Raw genomic sequence first — 22285 nt, forward strand, 5'->3', positions numbered from 1 at the left:
GACCATTATTCCATGAAGGTTTCGGGTCGGGCTTTAAAATGGAAAATGCCAACGGTGGAAGATGTGCTGCATTTTTTTGTATTCACGTTAGTAGCTTACTTCTTTACCCTGTTATCCTGACGTTTTGGTGAGAATGAGATTTTGAGAAGTGGGAGTAAACCTAAAGATGAGCTTTTGGGTCGAATTGTTTGGGGGGATAGGATGACAAGAACGAAATTGACATTGAAATTCTCTCGAGGGAATTCAAACCAGATTGGTTTACAGTCCATTACACAACACACCCTGCTCTTGACAAGCACGGACAGGTCATTGCCAATGCCACGACAGTGATTCCATTTCATGGCGACAATCTGCTGAACTTGTTCCAACGACATCGGTTTGATTGGACCAAGGAGGAGTTGAGATTCTACCAGAACTCAACACTAGTACATGCAAATGCTTTTCAGATCCCAGATGCTCCTGGCCACGCATACTTGAACGTTTGGGCAGATGGAGGGGCGTGGAGTGGTGCACCAAGTACGACCGATGTATTTTTGACCATCAAATTGATCGCGATTTACCATAATACATCCGCGAGTGATCAAGGGCTGGACAAAGTATTCAACGAGAGGTGCAAGAAGGCGGGAGGCCCATCGAATGTAACGATATGTCTTGATACGAGGGTTGAAAGCGGCGTGGTAGACCCCTCATCGTCAGGATCAGCGGTGGTCCCGTTACAGCTTTGGATTCTTTCGATGTTATGTGTAGCCTTTGCCATGGTTGTCTCAGCTGTGTGAGATATTAAGCTGGTGATAAACTTGCTGAAGTTCGGCAAAAATGCCATTGTGGTGTGTAGTATGGTAGATAGTTACTGTTGAATAAGGGCGATGCGAGCTGTATCCTATCAAATTGAATAAAGCATGGTGGCCTGGTGCTTGGATAACTAATTCTTTATATTGGCAATGTCACTTTTAAAATCTCTGTATTTATGGTCGTCTTGGTCCGTATCATTTTGGATTGCTTCCCGGGCCCGAAAACCCAGCCGCCCGTGGGACAGGTGTAAGCTCATTGGCGTGGAGAGTTATTGTTTCGTTGGGGAGAATGGCCGAAACTGCGTTTTGGGGCGGATATCCACGGAGGCCGGAATTTTCGCCGCCCACCCCCACTCCAACCCCAAGTCCGGCTTATGCGGGAGGATACCAAACCTTGGCAACCGTTTGTGCTTAAATTTAGGTTGAACAGTGGATTACAAGATTTGATGCGTTCGATGGGATTCTCCAGAAAGGTCCAAAGGTTGCTCTGTTTTTTGTGATGCACGGCACTGCCAGCTCTCGGGTAATAGGAGTTTGAGTAAGGGGTGCTAGAGCCAATATAAGATGGGCTCTGAATGAATGCCCCTTTCTCCATAGGGTGCTGGACGGGCAATACGACCTCGAGTCAATACTTTGGAGTCAAGAAACGACTTTGGCTGACCGATGCCTTCGCCGCATTGTTTTTAGCCTCCTAACGGAAAATTTGGGGGCAAAAATCTCGAATCCCTGATTTTCCGTTTCGGCTTCCCGGTAATCGGTGACCAACTGCTCTCTAGAAACATACCGGATGTTTTTCGGGGGAAAGGAGCTTAGATCAAAGGAATATTGGCATATAATAGCATTCGACGCTCCCAAGTAATTGTTCGTAGTCTCGATTGAGAATGCCAAACTCAACGAATCACTCTCAAAACTGCATCCCCACTCTAAATGTTTGACGGATGGCGTTTGTGGAGTGTTGCCAGACGCACTGTAACTGGACTAGTACATACATGCAAAATATGTATTTTACCTCCTGGCATCTTTTCACTGTTTACCGGGTCATGCAAATTCTGAATACTGCAGAGGAGAAAGGGAATCGAAGCTTTCGCTGAAAGATGGAAACCATATTTGCAGTTGAGCACTATCTGGGGCGAGGCAGCCTAGCCATAACGGGAATAGTGTGATGACCCTTTTTTAACCTCCTTTCCAATCTCCAGGCCAAGAGAAAACACTTCTTCCACGTCGATAAAGCACTGCTGCCGCCGGTATGCCCTTGGGAGGCTTGAATTATGATGCTGTTGCTTGACATTGGGTGTATAGCCTGTTCGGAACAAGGTTGCATCAGCTGATGTGAGCCTGTTGCTAGATCTCCGTTGTCTTCATTATCCGTTTCGTAATAGCGGTGCAAGAGGCCGGTATCAATTCCGGCCTCAATGAATATATAATCCGCCACCGTCTCCCGCAGATTTGGCTGTCTTTCTGTTTTTATCGGCCCTTTCCTCGGCCCGTTCTCTGTTGTTTGAATCCATTCAATTTCCTTTTTCAGTTAGCTTCCGTCTACTGTACTTGGTAACTCAACGTCAAGTACTTTATATTTCCCCTTTTTCGCCTCCCATCTGAATCTATTGCCAACAACCATTATCAAAATAACCATGAAGAAGTCTGAAGCAACTGGTTCTACCTTGGAGCTCTTTCCCCATCTCCTTGATTCACCCGACAAGCTTTCGAGAGACATCGACCCCTTTACCATCACCACCACATCGGGGTTCTTGCCTTTCGAGCTTCCTCCTGTAGCCTTGCCTGATGCTTTCAAGTCATTGGACTCGTTGACTTCTCGGCTGCCCGTTGTCAAGGCAGACGGGTCCCCGGGCTTACTTGCCACTTTTGAGCTTGGACCAGCTGTGCTTGCCGAACTCCCTGATCTGACCGATGAGGTCGATAAGCTCCTCACAGAAGATGGCAAACCAGATCGCTTCATGATCACAGCTGTATTTAGGGATTACACGTTCGTTTGCTCTTCTTACTTACTTGAGCCATGCTATGAGAGATGGTCGAAGGACCCCGCTGGTGGTTACGGTGTTGGCCGGGAAACATTGCCGAAGTGTATCGCACGTCCACTCTACCGATGTGCCGAGATGTACGTTGTGGTCACTTTCCAATTTAGTTATTGTTGCTAATGATATCCCTTTACAAGACTCGACATACCTCCTTTCATGTCGTATGCAGCTTCCTATGCGTTGTTCAACTATACAGTTGCTGATCCCGCACGAGGGCTAGAGTATTCTAATCTTAGGCTTATTCGGGCTTTTGAGCGTGGACTTGACCCCAAAAGCTCCGAGGCGGGATTCATTCTAACCCATGTTGATATGGTGAAGGAATCAGCTGCCTTAGTCAGTGGTGCCGTCCGCATACTCAACAAGCTGGAAGAAAGTAAGGAACCCTCGTCTCGTGAAGAAGTCAACGATGCCTTTAGGGAAATCCTAAAGGGGATGGAGAAAGTTGAAACTTGCATGGAAGGTGAGTTGATTTTTTATATATATATTTGTCCAACTCCACGAATCAAAACCTTCATTTATTAATCTTCTCATTAGATATGTGGAAGAACTCCAAACCTAGTGATTATCTCTCGTTCCGCGTATTTATCTTCGGTATCACCTCTCAGTCAATGTTTCCAAATGGCGTTGTCTATGAAGGCGTCTTAGATAACAAGCCACTAAATTTCCGCGGAGAGAGTGGCGCTAATGACAGCATCGTAAGTATCTATTATCAGCTAATTTCTTGTGGCATTGTATAGCGTACCGTTGCTAAGTTATCTTCGTACAGATCCCGCTACTCGACCACCTTCTCCAAATTCCAATGCCATCTACACCATTGACAAAAATTCTACATGAGTTCCGTGCCTATCGCCCACTTCCACACCGACAATTCTTGGCACATGTGGCGTCCAAGGCAGAGGAGATTGGCGTTCAAGAATTTGCTGTCCAAGATGCGGAAACAGTACTATTGTACTTGAAAGCCCTAGATCATGTGCGAAGTTTCAGATGGAGACATTGGCTGTTGACCAGGGAGTACATCATTAAACGAACGCCATATCCCACCGCCACTGGCGGCAGCCCGATTATCACGGTGAGTGAAAAAAACTCTTCTCTAATTCCATAGCAACGCGTCTCCAACCTGTCTTTCCTGTCGCCATGACTCAGTTTTCCGGTTACGACTTAAATTGCAGTGAAAACTAACATGATCATTTTAGTGGCTTCCCAATCAACTTTTCGCTGTATTGGAGCTTATGATCTCCATTCACGACAAGTATGTGGCCCCATTCACTAGCAAGGATCTCCCCACGGTCGTCGATACGAACGGGTCCCAGAACGGCGCGTCGTCCTCTGAGCAGAAGAAGGCTCAGAAGATGGAGGCTTTCTACTACTATCGTGCTCAGACAGATGAGATGATGGCGCTTGTGCGTGATCAGAAGGATAAGCTAGACAGGGAGGTTGCCAGATGGTGTCAAGAGCGCGGATTATGAATTGTATTTCGGTTGAATCTTATTTCTCGGACCGCCGTTTTTGCCATCATATTTCGATCTAGACATGTTTTGACTGGGTTATATCGGATGAGATTGCTGTGTTGATCAAATATTTGAATTTTCAATCAACTAGTCTTTCGTCTCCCTTAAGTTAATTTTGAATATCCAAGACATGCAATGCAATTGGACTTAACCTTTCATCGTATTTTTGTACTCTTTGGCTGGCGGATAATGATATGAACGAGAAAAATGTCCTAAAAGAGGATAAATGCACCAATATCTTTCATGCTCTTTTGTTGCTAGAAACACGTCGTCACTCAACTTTCTTTTTAGCTCGCTGCCTCGTCTGCTTGCATAACTGCCATCAATCAAAATCCCTCCACCTTCCAAGAGAAGATGGTTCGATAAAAGTCCTCAAGATGAATCACACCATGCGTGGGGGAAATTAATATCAAGCATTCACGTCTCGCAACACAGTTGATACAGTTGATCGCGTATATGATAACGCATCACAACCACCCGTCGCCAACCCAACAGTAATAGGTAAAAAATAGTTTGAGAGCGGGAACAGAAAAGGACTATCTGAATCATCTCGTAGAAATCTGGATCTCTTTTCTTAGAGTTTCTGCATCAGAGCCAACACGAGTCCAATCGCGCGTCGTTCATCAAACATACCATAAAGAAATCAATACCTGTGTGCTAAAAATCCCCTGTTTATCTACGTGGTGTCGGTGTGACAGGAGCCCGTTTCGTGCCTTTAAGATTTATAGGCGGGGGGATCTCAACCCCCTTGCTCCTGGCATAGTCAAGAAAATCCCTGCTAAACGGCGTCTCCATCTTGTGAACGACAAGCTTCTTAAGATTCGACTTATCTGAATCAAGCAACTTCTTCACACTGTGCTCTTTCACCTGTGTTCGGGAAATGTTGAGTTCCTTGATATTGGGGACCATATCGATGATGTTTGAGATAACCTTGTCGTCGATTTCTGCCAGGCCGCTGATGTTTAGATACGTGAGACCTTCCAGGTTGCCTCGCATCATCGCTATTAATAAGTCTTCCACGTGTAAGTGGCATCCTTCGAGATCGAGGTGGGTGAGAGACGATTTCGATTGGGTGAAAGAAATGAGAAATGGGCCCAACTCATCATCTTGGAAGCGATGGAGAATTAAAGTCTTTAAATTAGGTGCCATAGCTGATATGTCATTACTTGGTACGCCGAGGGGCAGGTTATAGTCGCTCATGGACAACGAGAGGTGTTCAAGGGATTCGGGCAGTTCAGGATATTTATTGAGTTTTATGCCTAGGAGCCCGAAGCGCTTGAGTTTCGGCAGGTTAGAAACTTCTGGTACATTTCTTATCATAACGGAGTTGCAGATGAGGTAAAACTCTTCCAGGTTCGGGATTATATCAAATAAAGTAGCCTACACTTAAAATTAGTGCTTGGGATGGAACGAGAACTCTGGGGTGAAATACATTTGTCGGAAACGGTAGGTTTAAGGTGGAAGGATCGTTCGAGTATCTAGGATAATCGATTCCAAGGATGATTAAGGACCGCAGATTTGGCAGTTTAGCAGGAAATGTTTCGACGTCACTAAACGGCGCAGGCTTGATATATACCTCGACCCGCTCAAGCAACGGACAATCCAATAAAACTTTCCGAAAGTGTGCGAGTGTCATCTCGGATGACGCTGAACAGACCAAAGTTCTTAGACCGGTTAGAGTGTAAACTGGAGCTACATCGAATTTCGAGCTAAAGCTTCCTAGAAGTTCAAGATGTTCTAATGAAGGGATTTGCCGTAACCCGGCCATAAGCCTAGGAAAATCGACTGGCTGAAGATTGACTAGTGAAGCGCGAGTCAATCTCCAGTGGGATCTGCGCAGGAATGCTTGAATTGATTTGAGAGAGACGTTGGGTTTGTTGGCTTTTGAAAGATCAAGATGGATCCATAGCTTTGGGAGTGAGTTTAACATCATATTCCAATGTTTAGAAACCCGCAGTGCCGAACTTTCCCCCATCATATTAGTTTAGTTGAAGGTCATTTTTTCCCTCATTTGATTGTTTCTTTTTTTTTTTTTTTTTTTTTTTTTTTTTTTTTTTTTTTTGAAAGAAAATAGAAAATATAAAAGAAGACAAGACAAAAAACTTACAGGAGCGACTTTAGATCCAAATACTCTAGTATCATGCATACCAGCTCCAGGGGTAAGAGAGCAAAATGGTCCCATGGCCTGCTTAAATCGTTTGTTTAACTTTGCTGCTAATTCGTTGATTTGCTATGCAAAATTAGATTTCCACTCTTCTCTATGTGTAGGGCAATGTAGCGCGAAGGAAACGAACCTGACGACCAGGGTCATCTAGTGGCAATACACGAAGCGCATATTGGTATGTCTGAATGGCTTTGTCAGATCTACCCATCAACTGGAGAATTTTGGCAGTACGCAAATATCCCTGGAGTACATATTAGCCATGAATATCTTGAATATCACAAGTTGTATTTTAAATTTGTAGGATACCCGGGAGTCCATTTTATTCTCCTCGATCATCCGTTTCCCATCTTGGAGACCAGACTTTGGGACTTGTAATTTGCAATGGGTTGCGGCTCTATTGTCCAGAATGCCAACAGTATCTCCTCCCCCAAGTTGCAACGCCTGATTTGCTTAAGAATTTAGTTCGGTTTTATCCAATCTGTGAATGTAGAAGTAAACTTGCCTTGGTGAAGGCAGCAAGCGCTCTGTGAAAGTTGGCGCGACGATATTGAGCTTGTCCGTAAGCTTGAAGAGAACTTGCGTCTGATTTTTGCATGTTCAAAACAGTTAAACATATTCCAGATTGGATAATTCACCGCAACTTCGAATATGGAATTTCTAAGTAGTTTCAGATGAATTGAACATTCTGGTCGCGCCTGACCTCGCTTAATTGATGGCGCCAAGACGCGTCTAATGGTCGGCTAACATCGAGTCTGTTTGACACTGTTAGCTTTAGCCGGCAACCGGACTGATGTTTACGTTCTTCCTAATCGGGAATGCTTCTCAACAGTGTTGGCTCGACATACAACGCTCTTGGGGCCAGTATTTGGGTTCCAAGTATTCGAAAAAAAACAGCATAATGGAAACCCAGAACCTATATACCGCTTCTGATTACATTAATAATTTATTACTCGCTCGAGGGTTACTTCGCAATGGGAAACCGATCGATTTTGCGCAGCCGGAGAGCGCACCTGGGGGCACTCACGACACCATGTCAAGAGTCATAAACCTAGTTCATGATCTCGTTTTGAGGAGAGATGTTTGTATTCGCTATTTATTTGAATGATGTGATGCAACGATGGAAACTGATAATTATTTAGCGCGAGGCAGAACAAAAGGAGAACCTGGCAACAACCATCAAAGCATTACGACAGACAGAAGCGAAGCAAACACGTGAAATTGTACGTTATAACCTTCATCTGCAGGTTCAAAATATGATACTAACAAGGCCATTGGTTTGCTTTAGGAACGGCTTCAAGCCAAAACAACGGATTTGTCTCGATTGTTGGGCCTTGCAGAAGGTCAGGAACGCGCCCTCAAAGCGACTATCCAGAGCGCAGAAACTACAAACAGAGGGTTGAAAGAACAGGTACAGCGCATGAAGACCTCTATTCAACATATTAGAAGCCAGTGTACGACGGATATTCGGAAACGAGATGTTGAGCTCCAAAGACTTAAATTGCATCTTACTGACCGGCAAAGGGGCAAGCGAGAGGGACTTGGGGTAACAACGATAACAATAACGCCCATGCCGAAAGCTAGTACGGGCCGGAAGGCATTAGAACGTGGAGAAGGCCTGGAAAGCGCTGGATATAGTCTCAAGCAAGAGACGACAGAATTCCTAACCAATCTATGTCAAGAACTCAGTGACGAGAACGACGCAATGATTGGCATTGTGAAAAATACACTTCAAACACTACGGAACTTGCAGGGTCTGTCGGATTTACCGGAAAAGGACTTCCATGAACAAGATATGCTTGGTTCCAGAGCTTGTGAAGGTAGCAGCTTCGAGACCTCAGCTGTGGAACTCACTCCTCAATATGAAAAACTCTCCGCGGAAATGGACTTGGTGCTCGAGCAACTTAGGTCGCTGCTCACTAATCCCTCGTTTGTACCTTTAGAGGAAGTTGAAGTACGGGACAATGAAATATATAGGTTGAGAGACGGCTGGGAAAAGATGGAAGAACGATGGAAGGAGGCTGTTTCAATGATGGATTCATGGCACAAACGAATGGCTCAGGGAGGACTGTCGGTTAATATTGATGAACTCGAGCAAGGAATGGGACTTGGGCTAGGGATTGATAAACCCAAACGTGGTAGACCTGAACCACAAGGAAGCTTTGGCCTGTCAATATATAACGAAAACGACACTGAGGGAATGGGGAAAGGCAACTCTAACACCCAAGGAAACACAAACCCTACCGATGTGCCCATGTCGAGTCCAGCAAAGACCATGGACCATCGTCGTGTCCTTGGCGAAGGAACTGGAAATGCATCCCGAAAAATATCCGCTCGACGTTGCAGGAGAAGTTCGAAAGACGGTTCGGAATATAGCGATGATGAGCTTGCTCTGTCGACTAAATCGAAAGCGGCGCAGCATACCCAGAAGAAAACCCAGGGGGTTATTGAATCGAAAATTCCTAAGGTTAGTAGAAATCAAATATGGTTGTAGCTGGTTAGCGAAAAAGCTGACTTGGAGATAGCACAAAATAAAATCAAGATCAAGGATGTCGACTACCGAAAAACTCGCCAATGTTGAGTCAGAAGCCAAAGAAGCAGAAGCAGAACGCAAGAAGAGCGAAAGAAGAAAGAGAAGTAATTCGTCAATACGATCAAATGCGAAGACAAGACGTCGAAAAAGTACACTAACGCCCCAAGAGTTGGAAGATCTACTCCACGCTGGTATCTAAATTTAAAGGGAAGATCTCATTCGACATTACTCAGTAGCCGAATCATTTTCTTTCACTTTCAAAGCAATATTATTCTCTTGTCTATAAATGGAAGCTCTTGGAAGTTTCCACCTCGTGGTGATGGACATCACTGAGTTGTGTGGGTGGGTTAATCGCATTCAAAATGTCGTCATGCTTCTGAAGGAAAGATTGAAAGCATCCATGACGACTTCGTTCATTCAATTCTGTTTCATTCGCTGAGATGGGTCAGAGACAACTCATCACTTCTCACAAATACCTATATCGAACACTTAAGGAAAGCTAGAGTTTGGTGTTGTACTGTACATTACATTTATTTATCGCCTAACATAGCATTGAAACTAATACTGAAGATTTCCAAAATTTGGTAATTTCAGGGGTACAGATACTATTTTCTGTCCCAGATTGGGGCGAATTTCACCTAGTTCGGCCTTTACGAAGTAATAGTCCATGTTGAGCTATTTAAATAACCGTGCGGCCGACAAATAATGCTGGACCGACGCCCGCTTCAGAAGACGTTAGTTTAAAATGTTTTCATTGTATGAGCACCACAATTGTGAGCTATGAATACCGCGGAGCATTTCCCGTAAGATTTTGATCCGTGATCTCAACGACTTCTATGAGGAACAATGACGGTACATCTCCATTTTTCAAGGTTAGCAGCATGAAGCGCCATGCGAACAATGCCAAACAAGCTAGGTAAGTTAAAGCTCAATTTGAAAGTTTTACTCAAATTCCCCGCATGTTCCCGTTTGATGTTTGTCGTGGCATCATTGCTTGCACTTCGTCTTGAAATGTGCCGTCTGAAGAAAATTACTGCATGGACGTTTTGTAGCACAACACGGCATAATCGGCTTGATCTGCTTTCTTCTCATAATTAACTAAATGACCTTGGCACTGGAAATATCGATTTCTAATGTTAATTTAAGCTTGGAAAATAATAAATGTACTGTACTTTGGTCTCCATCTTTTACCTGAGTCGGGAGAATAAAAGGGAGGACGCAAAAATTATCTACTCCCGAACGGTCAATTCTTTTGAATATTGTTCTTTATGTGACTTCTATTTAGTGTATAGCCCATTATGCTCTATACACTACGTAGATAGATCGTAGTCGTTCGGTTAGAAACTTATAAACACAGATTGGATTACTGATGAATGGCCATCGTTCTGGAGCCAGTGTGATACCAGGAGTTTCAACACTGCATATCTATTGTTCTAAAAATCGTTCACCTCATTAGGGAAACCGGAGCCAGGAAGACATGAACTCCAATGGTGGTGGCGATTCGGAAATGGCGGCTTCAATTAATTCTCTGTGGAAAATCTTTTATCAGGTGTTCGTGCTCTGGCGTAAACCGGGAGATGTTCCAGTTTCATAGGACCAGTTTTAACAACAGTGAGCAGATGAAATAGGATTGTGATTTTATCCCCTTCAAAGGCTGAAGGGTATCTAGGTAGGTGGATTTTGCATTTTAAACTTTTAAGTTTAATAAGGTTCCGCAGCGGAACCATGTGTTCGTCCCGCAATCGCTTCCAATCAGGGGCAGAGGTTGCCCTAAGATGGTTGATCACTTATGCGTATGATGTGAGGTTTCATTTCTAGAGCCGTGTCCTGATTGATGACGATGGTACATCCCGGTGTCCGATCCACCTGCCTTAGGAGTTGTAAACAGAGCAGGGTTCTTGCGCAAGAAACATAATGTTTTCCAAAGCCCCCATGAACTGGACTTTGGTGCGGGATACAAGTACAGTACCTACGAACTAACAAGCAGTTATTAACTCACGACAACCCCACACTCTCAGTCGAATTGTTTTCTAGAAAACCCCAGTGACATAAAAATAGCTCCCACATGCGCTTCCAAATTTAAGGCGTGAAATCCATGGGGCAAGATAGAAGTCATGTCGGCTGGCGTAACGGGTTTAGGAATTTAGGATAACCATCGATGCTCTGTGACAAAGGCCATTACAGCCACACCATTGCCATTCCCCGCTCCCCCATCTCCAGTAACGTGCCAAAAGCGAGAATAGGCTCAGCTACTGATACTATAGTAAATATCAACCCAAACGTATGAAAGTCATATGGCGGGTATGCAAGCCATTGGTGAGATCTTGCATGGTTCTCATTAAATTACCGATACATTGTCCAGAGCTGCTGCTGTACCTCTTTTATGTGGGGGAATAATGATTTTTCGTTCTTGGTGAAAGGTGGAGTTGGACCAGGTAATCCATTTATGTGCCGTGATTGTACGCTTTATTTCCGAATTCATAGATAAAAAGCGATGGCATTTGAAGTGTCCTTGGTTTTTATTTTATCTGCGTACTCCCAGTAACTTGAACTTTGGGGCATGCCAAACTGCTCTAATTAACTGTTATGTTATCTCCTCGTCTGGCCGCGAGGACACAATTAGTGCAAATACAAGTAGTGTAATTGTGGCCAAGACCTCACCCACGTTGCCCCTTTGGGTGGGTCCCACCCAAACGATATTTTCATCGCAATGATATTTTCTCAACTATTTTGTACTATCTATGTGGGAAAAGTCCCAATAACCCCGTCTATCTATAGTAAAAAGCTCATTATCTACATCCTCGGTACCTTCTTCATCTAAATGATTCAAAATATTGGCAATCAGAGCTTGTTCAGCTGCCTGTGTGCCTGGCACTTGTGCAGCTGCTGCAAGCTCTCGTTGTATTCGATTGACGGATTTCCACGTATCTTCTGCTTTACACTCTGCAATGTGGCCTTTGGCATTCTTGACAGTCATCATTCCTCCTATATTAATCTGTCTTTGCAATCTTTTTTCTTTTTGACATTGATGAGCTGTAAGAAGTCGATTGAGATCCCGCTCACATTGAGCATTGAGTTCTGCCTGTATTAAACTCCCTGTAAATATATTCTGAAGACGATGACCCAACTTAGGAGAACTGTCATTAAGATAGTTCTCAATATCCTCCAACGCGTCTTTTGCCTTTGTAATATTATGTCAGAGATCACATATATTCTTTGGTGGGGATGCCACTGGGAATGATGACTGTAATCCTGCACTCTTGTTGTCATCCCAAATCTGTAGATCTAGAACAGCAGGAAGGCGGGCCTCTAATTCATCAAGAACAAGGTCAGAGTTATAAGAAAGGATTCCACGGCTGGAGAAGCTGTGTTTAATAGTGGCTGGTTTGAACACATCTTTACAGATTGCGGGTAGATTATATAGGAATTCTCACTTGTCAAATTGTTGAAATCCTTCACAGATTGCTTGATTGACTGCTTTGGCATGAAAGTGCTTATATTGATGAAAGGGTAGATCATCCAGAGGTTGTAGAATATGTATACTGTGAGGAGGGAAGGTGTATAATATGATGTTGTTTTTGTCACAATAAGTAATGAATTTGCAGATTAGATGAGAGTCATGACTATCTGTGAAAAGAAGTCTATATCCATCAATCTGTCATTTCTTTGAATAGTGATCAAAATGAAGCAGCCATTGATACCCAATCTCATCATTTGTATAGTCAGTAGGAGAGGTAGTTAGAAGCCAGGAATCAGAGAGGTTTGTAAGTGTAATCCAATTCTTCATTAGATTCTTACCCTGCAAGATCACACAGAGTGGAAGAATCTCTCCATCTGCAGATATACACTCTATTACTGTGTTCAACAACCATGAAAAGAATGAGGATAGAACTGCATTTGCTTTTTTAAAGGCTGTAATGACTCACTCTGCACATTCTTGACCCTCTTGAAATCCAATCTCATTCATATTGTAGCAATCTGTGGATAGAATGCTGTATTGCTTCATTGTGATCTTCAATCTGTCAAACCACACCTTTATAAGCTCAATATCCTCTGCAGACACTTGTTTTGGATCCATTGAACACTGTGTAATTCACTTATAATCATCAAGGCATTTGATGAATCTATAAAGTCAGTTGTGGTCAACAGTGGAAGGAGGATTTGCAGGATCTGTATGACACTCTGCAAGGATTGAATTCGCGTATTTTCAAATCACCTCAATGGTGGAGGGTTGACCAGCCTTATCCAACTGTGCAATCCATGCTTTTAAGGCCTCCTCTTGTGCAGAATCCAATAAACAATTGATTGACTTGTTCTTTGTTTGTGGGTTGACTCCCTGGATCCTTCTGCGGAGGGCTTGATAGCTGACCTTATATTCACATGACAGAGGTTTGATTTTTTGAGTTGTAACACATTTATAGACATCTACTGCCTCTAGAATGCGATCTTCAGTGATTTGACAAAATTTAGTCATATTGTGGTTGAGATATTAATATTTGAATAATAATAGTATGGAATAGTTGAGAAATAATTGAAAAATATCATTGCGATGAAAATATCGTTTGAGTGGGACCCATCCAAAGGGGCAACGTGGGTGAGGTCTTGGCCACAATTAACAACTTAAGCTGTTAGTTCTGATGTACCAATCAATAATTCTTCATACTAAATTCTATGTAATCTGATTTGTTGATACTGCTTCACTACATATCTTAGGAATCTGCTATCTTATCTTGATTCATTCAATTTATAATCTTCTTATCACTCGATCACTCTGCTTTGAGAAAGAAATATGACTTCTACAAATAATTTTTAATTTCTTAATACTTCTTTTAATGAGATTGACTATTTTTTTTTTTATTAGATAGTACAAAAATAGATACAAAGTGAAAGCAATCTGTCAGTGTATAGATATGTAGATGGTGGGTTGAGTGGCTACGCCCACAGATACTATGAGCGCAACCATTCAAATGATTATGTTGGCTTTTTGAATAATCTAATGATTATAGTGCTATCTTATCACAGAGATATAGTTGTGCAGTATGTAGCAATATTGCTCTCTGCTTGAAGAGAGAATGTTGAAAGAAGTTTCATTCTGATCATATTAATAGAACTAGTTAGTTAACTAGATCAAATAGATTACATAAATTACATTAAAACACATAAATACAACTGATCTCTCATATGGCCCAGTAGTTTTCATATATTTAATACACTAATGTACATATAAAAAGTACACTAATTGTGTCCTCGCGGCCAGATGGGGGTAACCATCAAAAAAGCTAGGTGTAGTTTAAATTTTCGGTCGGAAAAACTTGTTCCGTTGGGATCACATGACCAAGCGCCTCACTCCCTAATGGGGAATTTTAGTTTTTCCGGCCTGCAGCAAGTCAACATTTCTTGGAGTTTGTAGCTTCGCTGAAGAGGTCGTGAGTGGTCCTGCGTTTCACCCATATTGAACCAACTGTAAATTGTCTCCGACAACGGTTTTCACAGATTCACTTTGCTATTCCAGAGCCTAACATACTAAGAGTTGGACCTAGAGTCGAGGAGCAGACATTGCGGACCTCACTCTGTGTTGTGAGTTCTGCGATCTCCAACCACAACAACAGCGCCCTGGTCACCGCCGTGACTTCGCCAACATGGCGTTCTCTGCGCCATTCAGCTCGAGTCTGCCACCTTCAACTCCAGATAAATATTCGAGATTCTCGAGGAACGCGTCCACGACCCCGGCTGGGCCCCCTCCTTCAACTACCCCGTTAGGGGCCCCTCCATCCAGTTTATTTGGGAATTCGAAGTTGGGAAGTGCCAGGACCAAATTGAACTTTGGGGTCACTTCATTTGACCGGTCTATGGACTCGCAAGTTTCAGAGGATCTAGGTTTATCAACAACCTCGTCCAACTTCCCCCTACCACAAGTCAATGGCCCTCGATTTGCCTCCCGTAATACGTTCGACGCTCCGGGCAATAAATCTTTTCGGGACTCAGATACCAACGGGCATACTGCAGGGTCAAGTCGTGATTTTGACTCTTACACTGATGACATTGATCAGGATGATGACATGGAAGATAGTCGTACAGGGTTCCTAGATTCGCGGTTTAGTGCATCTGTCAACTCTCCAGCGCACGCTCCTGCTCACAAACCCTTCATTTACTCCAACCCAGGCCAAGCCAAGCGAGCGAAGCTGGATGAAACATGGGCTCAACCACCAACAAGCAAACCCAAAATAACGCAAAGGAAGAATGCCTCCGTGTTTCCATCAATCGCCCGTGATCTGGCCTCTAGGTCCCAGATTGCAATGGTTAGCGAACCTCATGAATTTATTATCGAGAGTGAGGATATAGTTGGCCGAATGTACGATCAGGTCCGGGAATTTGAGTACGATGACGACGGTCTTCAACAGGCTCTGTGTGAAATTTCCAAGGATCTTTTAGATTTGTGGGAACGACATACAACAGCCTCACCTTCGGCACAGAAACACCGCAGGACCTCTAGCATAGGTCCGGGGGAATCTGCTCCAAATATTGTGAAAGCCAATTTCCTTGGATCTCTTCTCCTTCCACTCCATCACCCCCAACTTCAACAAAATAGAACCCATGAAGGAAGCTCACCTGCCCGTCTTGGTACTGTCCGCGCCTTTACGCCTAACAAGCTGAAAGCTAAAACCCCGATTCCCAAGGTCCTGTTTAACTGGTTAAGTCGCCACCATAACACACAACTATCTGACCCCGATGCCGTTAGGGGCTATCAACTAAATCCCACCGCATCCCCAACATTCTGGGGTGTCGTTCAAACTTCAATATTACGTGGGAATTTATCTTCAGCCATCCAACTTCTCAGCGATTCAGACTTCAATTATGCTAGGTCGGCTATGGAAGATGGCCATGAGCAACCTGGCTACCGAGGGGGCCAGCTCCAAAACATCCAAAAATGTGTCAATAGCGCAATTCAATTGCTTAGCGCCTCCCCAGGCGTCCAAAATAATGATTGGGACATTAAGAGCCTTGACTGGGCTATGTACCGAAGGCAGATCACTGCGGCAATTACCGAACTCGAGAATCTAGCTGAAGGTCAGAACCGCGGTCCTGAGGCACCGGACCAGTTCCAAGCACCAAATTTTGGCATATTTAACCAACGAAACGCATCTTCTTTCTCTCAGTCCACCCGAATGGCTGAGAGCCAAGTTCCTTGGACAATTTATCAGAATTTAAAGACCATGTATAACATCATGCTTGGAGATGTCTCCTCGATCTTAAGCAAATCACAGGACTGGATAGAGGCTACGGTTGGCCTTACTGCCTGGTGGGACGGCGCGGACGATAGTGATATTTCTTCTGGAGAAACAAATCTCAACCGAAGCGTGATGAAGCGTTCTCAGTCGCAAGCTCCTCGTTCCGTAGATTCAAATACAGAGGAAGCATACTTGCGTCGGTTGGACTATTCATTCGCCAACGTAACCGAAAATTTAGGTGACAAAGGATTTCAGGTTAATTCGATGAACTTCATGGAGGTGGGCTTGGCTTCAGTTTTTGAAGGTAACATCGAGGGAGTACTGGAAATGCTACAAACTTGGTCAGTGCCTATCGCGTCTGCTGTTGCTGAAGTTGCAAGCTTTGGCGGATGGCTGGAGACATCCGTTGGCTCCAAACCAATGCCTGGTTTCAATCACAATGACCTCATGGTTTTGAGTTACGGCAAAAACGAGAAGCCGCTCCGAAAAGATGATATTCTGATTAATTATGCAATGGGACTCTTTGATCGAAAACCACTTGAATGTCCTACAGGTGCAAGGGATGGGTGGGAAGTTGCGCTCGAGGTTCTGAGTCGTCTTGATGACCAAGAGATCATGAAGACTAAAGTTACAGAGCTACTTGACCGTGTTCCTCTTGAAACATCTGAGCATATGGATAAGGTTGTTCTGCTTTGTGCAGAACTTGGATTCAATGATGAAGGCCGCAAGGTTTCTGAGGTGAGTTCCAATCCAGAGCAATTATCTTTTCTTACCTGTCTTAACTTGTTTTTTTTTTTTTTGTGGCATTAGCGATATGGAGATAAGATAGCAGAGTCATCCGAAGAATACGGAACAGCCCTTATATGTTATGCAAGAGCCCATAGTTACAAAAAGGTAAAGAACGTCGTCGACCTTCTCACATCCTTTTGCCTTGTCCGATCCACCGCATATCCGCCGGCATCTGAGCTCGATGATCAACTTCGATCTCTTCTTCACAACCCAGGAGCCGCGTTATCCGCAATTGCAGCTGTTGACCAAGAGGCGGCTGGCATGCTCCAGTTCTATTTCTGCGGATATGCCGCTGTGAGGCGCTTCTATGACATTCGTGACGAAGAGGTTCATTGTCAAAAAAGGGGACAACCAAAATATCGCCCTCTGGCCAGAAAACGAGCCGCAGCTGAAACTCTTGTTGCGGTCATCCGCAGTGCAGCCGACAGCATCTACGGTGGATTATACGATGGGGAAAGGAAGACATCAGTTCAAGTTGATGGGCTGTTGGTACTGTTGGGGGAAGCTCTTGTGTTCTTAGATGGTATGGTATTTTTATCGCCCTTGTTCTCAATCCATTTGTGAATATTCTAATGATGCAATTTCCAGAACCCAATCGATTCCTCACAACCGACCACTTATTAACTGTCCTCGCCGCTGTGGAAGATCTCCAATCGGTCACATCGCGCGTTTATGACCAGTGCGAGATGTGTCTACAATCTACCCTCTACCACCATTTCAACTACGACGACATAGCGAACACATCATTTGGTGATGAATCTGTCCGATCTCCAGTATCGTCCTTTGCCAGTCCACCACGCAATCTACTTAAAAAATCAGTTTCATCGCTGACTGCAGTCAGCGGCTTTTCTCTCATCGGCAGTGAAATGCTCGAATCCCAAAGTCGTCAACAGGACGGCGGGCGAACATCCGTTGAAAATTCGGGTGTACTTATTCCCCGCCCAAATTCGAAGCAAGGTGCAGCTAAAGTAAAGAGAGGTTGGGATTGGAGAACGAGAATTAACAGAGATGTCAAAGGGGAGGATATCCTGAGGATCTTGAGGCTTCAGATCGCTAAGGGATTGAGTTTTGGTGCTCTGGCGTCTTGAGGGTAACCTGCTTTATTTGCCATCCCGTTCATTTCCTTACGAACGATATAAATGTGTCCCTTTTTCTTGGTTGGTTATTTACCTTTCTATATCTATTTTTTTTTTTTTTTTTTTTCATTTTTCTACTTTTTCTACTTTTACTTTTCGATGCATAACAGCCACATCTTCCTCTTCACTTTATTCCTTCTTCAAAATAAAACAATAGTGTGATGCAAGACAAACCACCAACATGTATATTGCATTTCCTTGTTGCATTTTAACAATTCTTTCCTATTTTCCTATACACTATGAGCAGGTGAACACATTCGAAACATTGCTGTTGTATGGCTGAGTTTTGTTTTGTGGGCTACATCATTTGATCCCGTTCCTTTTCCATTCTATTTTCCTGGTTATACGTCAGATCCATCAGATGCAAGACAACATCTGCACTCTACAGAGGTTCTTCACGGTCGTGGTATCAGTCTAAGAATGGGATTCTACCTGAGTATCGGATTAATAATAGAATGCAGAGCTGCGTCGCACACATTGGCTCACTCGGAAAGAAAAAGTAAATGGACGGATACATTTGACAGGTTCGTTGAGTAGTAACAATAAGGATGAGGAGACTTATGAGCATGACAAATCGCCGAAAGGGACAGGCTTGGTCCCAGCTCCAACCTTAAATTCGTCACAAGGATTCATATGCTCCGAGGCCTGTCCCGGTCTGATTTCCACAGGGCAAGGATTATAGTGCCAAGTTGGGCCCTCCCTGAACGGAACGGGGAGCAACTAAAGAACCCAACCACGCAGCACACAATACTCCGTAAGAAGACCTGGACAAGAATAAAACAGAACGGATACACAACCCAAACAAACCATGCAATTGGCAAACGCCTAGGCTTCAACCGGATCATGGGACCTAGAAAAAGAAAAAGAATCCGGATAAAGTTTGCTAGGTGTTGTATGCCGGCAACCGTGCTTAGGCCAGCCTGATTCAGCTGGCTGGGCCTAATGAATGAATGCACAGGCAGTGCATATTCTCTGTGATTCGATGGGATGTGGTTTGATCAGCGCAGGGAAAATGTGCATTGCTTTTTTAGATTTGTTTTACATTTCAAGTTGTGCCAAATATGCCATAGTCGCAGAAGTACTCTTTTTTAACGGTGATGGAAACAATGGAAGCGGATAGGCAAGTTGAACCCCAAGTTGAACCCCTCTTATCAACATAGATCGTTGGATTGAAGATAAAATTCGCCATTTTTGCATTCTTTTTTCACATGTTGCTTTATAGAAAATAGCCTAGACAGTAACTAGTATTTCTATTTCCAAACTTTTATTCTAAATCTCCCAACACCAGTTCCGCAGAATAACGGTAATCTGAAGGCATCTACTGAGGGTATCCCAAGCATTGCCTAGATGAGAATCCTCCATGAATGCTTTTGGTATTTGATCCTCTCCGAATGGGGAAATCTCAAAATTGCGCCGCTCCACCTCGGGATGTTGTTGTTGTTCTTCATATTTTTTCTAAGGCCATATGCAGTCTGAGACTCTGACAGCTTTCACCTCACTAGCCTACCCTTATGTTCGGCTACTCTCTCATCCTTGATGGAGAGACTTCACTATACCATTCTGGATCTAGCCCTCAAGGGGGGACTTGCTCCACAATTGCTCACACAATACTAAGCAGTCCCTTGTCACTTGGACTACTCCGTACGGAGTAGACATGTAAGAATTACAACACCTTAGAATCCCACACTATACTGAATCCATCTAGACTATATACATAGTGTTGAACATTGCTCCACCCTGCAGTGGCAGTTACCAATAGAAATGAGATAAGAAAGGGTACCCCCAATATCCACCAAGATGTGATAATATCCTTGTTGGAGAAGGTGGGATTCGAACCCACTACCTTCTTGTCTCAGCAGAGGTGGCCCCAACACCAAGTGCCTACTTGAGAAAGCATTCCATGAACAGCGCTTACCACTACGCCATCCACCCCCCCTCCACCTCGGGAAATAATAGATATTATTTCCTATACGGCAAAGAAATTACTGATTATCAAATGTTTTTGTCACAATTGCCATTTCGAGGGGTGGGCGCCTGCCCCGCGCATGTCATTTTCAGGATTTCTATGTCAATGAAATCCTTTGCCACTCTGGAGCCTCTGCAAGGCAGATTTCAGGCCTGGGGCAAGCAGCATTGATGGACGGGACCAACCCCTTCAAGGTTGCTAGTGTTAGCATGTGCATCAAACACACACACACACACATGGGTTCCGGGATATACCTGTAACACAATTCGGATTGTCCGAAATATACGGTCCGAAGATATATACTTGAATTTGGGAGAATCATACAGGGTATCCTATCGGCTTTTGTGGGGTTCTTGATGAGTAAACGGTAGAAACGGCTGACCAAGACCGCTATTTCAGGACTAGATTGGGATGAGTGATGGTAGATGCTACCCGCGATAGAGCGGTCAGCGATCCCTCAAAGTGATATTATGTACCTAATCTGCAAGCTACTAGTATACTAGTACTGAAGATTGAATGGTTAGGGGAACCCCGTTCGAGCACGATTGAGGCTGTTCATAATTGCACTGCACTCTCCAGAGCCATAAGCGTGTCCCAAAAACATTTAAGCATAGTACGCTTCCATTTTCGGAAGTCCTTGCGTTCTATCGCAGTGGATAGTTTGATTTCTATTGGCCGTTCTTGTGTAGCGAATGCTAGGAGCAAGCAAGGACAAGCTTGAACCCTTCATTCAGCCAGACACTAGTATTCATGTGAAGATAAACAACCCCTTGGCGTTTACTCTAAGAGAGGAGACAAAAATAAGCAACTCCTTCCGCATTTCGAAATAAAACCCGCCGCCGTCCTTTTACGATACTATACTGCCCCTTAGAAGTTTGAAGCAGGAGTGGCTGAGTCGGGGCTAGATCTGTGGCGATTGATGTGGCTGTTCTCAGGCCACAATACACTAGTGTATATTAGACTAGGCGCCTATCTGCCAAGGCGTAGGGCTGACCCAACCATGGAGCCAAACTTGGGCTCGCCAAACCAGCCAATCAGCAGAAGCACGTTGCGACTGCAGAACCCGACCTCCGCGCAGGGCTGATAGACAACCTTGGAATGAGGAACAGCCCTGGATGCATCTGGTGCGACGGAACCCGTAGGGCTGAAGTACCCTCCTTCTCGGGGATTATTTTCTCTATCCAATGCCGCAATGCTTCTTTATGTCCCTGACACACTAGTCCCGCTTCTTGGCTTATCGGGTGAGGTCTTATCCATGCTCTTCCTTGTATGATCTTGAAGTGGCAAACTGAATAAGGTCATACATAGTACACATCGAAAATCCCCCTGCGCAGATGTTCTCGCACGTAGTCTGGTTCTCCCTGCGAGAAGGCCATATTGGTAAAGTGGGGTTGGACAATTATAGTACCAATACCATTTTAAACTGGATAAGGGTTGCTCGAATTCAGCCGGTGCATGTTCTCGGGATTTCGCGATAATCTGAATTGTCAGGGATTTCATGCTCTGTCATCGCTCCAAGCTTCGAGGTTACGTCCGTTTTTTGATGTGAATATCGAGGCTTTGATGGCGTGAAGTTCCCAGACATCTTACCATTTTCATACATTTCTACTGGATTGAGGTTCATAGAACGAAAGGGGACGGATTCAACTAGTGCCTGGCTGGGAAAGCGGTCATCACACTGGTTCACAATATTATGTTTTCTGATTGAAACGTAGATTGCAAAACCACAACAAATATCCAAATCCAACTTCAATTGGAATATGATGAGATTGATAGAAATGCTGAGCTGGTACCCTCGAGGGATGACCCACAACTCTTCTAAAACAGAACAGAAAATGCCTTTTACTTTCCAATTCAACGCTGTGAGCTTGTTTGACATATACCCCGGTTACTCACTCATTCACTCAGCTAGAACAAACAGGATCGGGGTTGAAATTTAGTAGTAGTGTCGAAATTTTTGATGCCTCCACGGGCCAATGGTGTTTCCTTCCCGTCATACAACAAAGCTAAAAATTTGTTTTAATAGGCACGAAAGAAAAGATAGAGAAGCGATCTCATGCAGCCAGCCATCCGCTTCGAAGTTCATGCAGGTCCCGCCACCTAGACATGTCCAGGTTAACGGGGGTACGGTAATAT

General features: G+C 44.1%; 8 protein-coding genes and 1 pseudogene across 9 annotated transcripts in view; 4 read left to right on the top strand and 5 right to left on the bottom strand.

Annotated features, from left to right (window-relative positions):
* Window positions 1–38: 38 nt before the first annotated feature.
* On the top strand, window positions 39–776 carry HCAG_04431 (predicted protein; the record flags this gene model as incomplete). Its single annotated transcript, XM_001540541.1, has 2 exons — window positions 39–86; window positions 201–776. 2 exons carry the CDS (start codon window positions 39–41, stop codon window positions 774–776), a joined length of 624 nt encoding a protein of 207 aa, XP_001540591.1.
* A 1646-nt stretch (window positions 777–2422) lies between these two features.
* HCAG_04432 (conserved hypothetical protein) lies at window positions 2423–4293 on the top strand (the record flags this gene model as incomplete). The annotated part of the gene is made up of 5 exons (XM_001540542.1): window positions 2423–2907; window positions 3064–3287; window positions 3362–3522; window positions 3594–3896; window positions 4021–4293. The coding sequence occupies 5 exons, from the start codon at window positions 2423–2425 to the stop codon at window positions 4291–4293; spliced, it is 1446 nt and encodes a 481-aa protein (XP_001540592.1).
* A 714-nt stretch (window positions 4294–5007) lies between these two features.
* On the bottom strand, window positions 5008–7094 carry HCAG_04433 (predicted protein; the record flags this gene model as incomplete). Its single annotated transcript, XM_001540543.1, has 6 exons — window positions 5008–5715; window positions 5912–6124; window positions 6443–6565; window positions 6630–6740; window positions 6806–6948; window positions 6998–7094. 6 exons carry the CDS (start codon window positions 7092–7094, stop codon window positions 5008–5010), a joined length of 1395 nt encoding a protein of 464 aa, XP_001540593.1.
* A 435-nt stretch (window positions 7095–7529) lies between these two features.
* HCAG_04434 (predicted protein) lies at window positions 7530–9228 on the top strand (the record flags this gene model as incomplete). The annotated part of the gene is made up of 4 exons (XM_001540544.1): window positions 7530–7577; window positions 7639–7719; window positions 7785–8963; window positions 9022–9228. The coding sequence occupies 4 exons, from the start codon at window positions 7530–7532 to the stop codon at window positions 9226–9228; spliced, it is 1515 nt and encodes a 504-aa protein (XP_001540594.1).
* A 2526-nt stretch (window positions 9229–11754) lies between these two features.
* HCAG_04435 (predicted protein) lies at window positions 11755–12006 on the bottom strand (the record flags this gene model as incomplete). The annotated part of the gene is made up of 1 exon (XM_001540545.1): window positions 11755–12006. The coding sequence occupies one exon, from the start codon at window positions 12004–12006 to the stop codon at window positions 11755–11757; it is 252 nt and encodes an 83-aa protein (XP_001540595.1).
* Window positions 12007–12951: 945 nt separating this feature from the next.
* On the bottom strand, window positions 12952–13107 carry HCAG_04436 (predicted protein; the record flags this gene model as incomplete). The annotated part of the gene is made up of 1 exon (XM_001540546.1): window positions 12952–13107. One exon carries the CDS (start codon window positions 13105–13107, stop codon window positions 12952–12954), a length of 156 nt encoding a protein of 51 aa, XP_001540596.1.
* Window positions 13108–14668: 1561 nt separating this feature from the next.
* Window positions 14669–18135, top strand: HCAG_04437 (predicted protein; the record flags this gene model as incomplete). The annotated part of the gene is made up of 3 exons (XM_001540547.1): window positions 14669–16996; window positions 17069–17570; window positions 17636–18135. 3 exons carry the CDS (start codon window positions 14669–14671, stop codon window positions 18133–18135), a joined length of 3330 nt encoding a protein of 1109 aa, XP_001540597.1.
* Window positions 18136–19998: 1863 nt separating this feature from the next.
* Window positions 19999–20115, bottom strand: HCAG_09362 (annotated as a pseudogene). Its single transcript has one exon. The product of its transcript is annotated as a tRNA-OTHER (tRNA).
* Window positions 20116–22231: 2116 nt separating this feature from the next.
* HCAG_04438 (conserved hypothetical protein) overlaps window positions 22232–22285 on the bottom strand; it is a gene marked incomplete at both ends in the record, with an annotated part of 1506 nt that continues 1452 nt past the window's right edge. Inside the window, one exon of the mRNA XM_001540548.1 lies at window positions 22232–22249. Coding sequence (XP_001540598.1) covers window positions 22232–22249 — 18 coding nt within the window. The remainder of the gene's footprint in view (window positions 22250–22285) is intronic.

This window comes from Histoplasma capsulatum, genomic scaffold, assembly GCF_000149585.1.
Source record: "Histoplasma capsulatum NAm1 scaffold_4 genomic scaffold, whole genome shotgun sequence".
NCBI classification, from domain to species: domain Eukaryota; kingdom Fungi; phylum Ascomycota; class Eurotiomycetes; order Onygenales; family Ajellomycetaceae; genus Histoplasma; species Histoplasma mississippiense.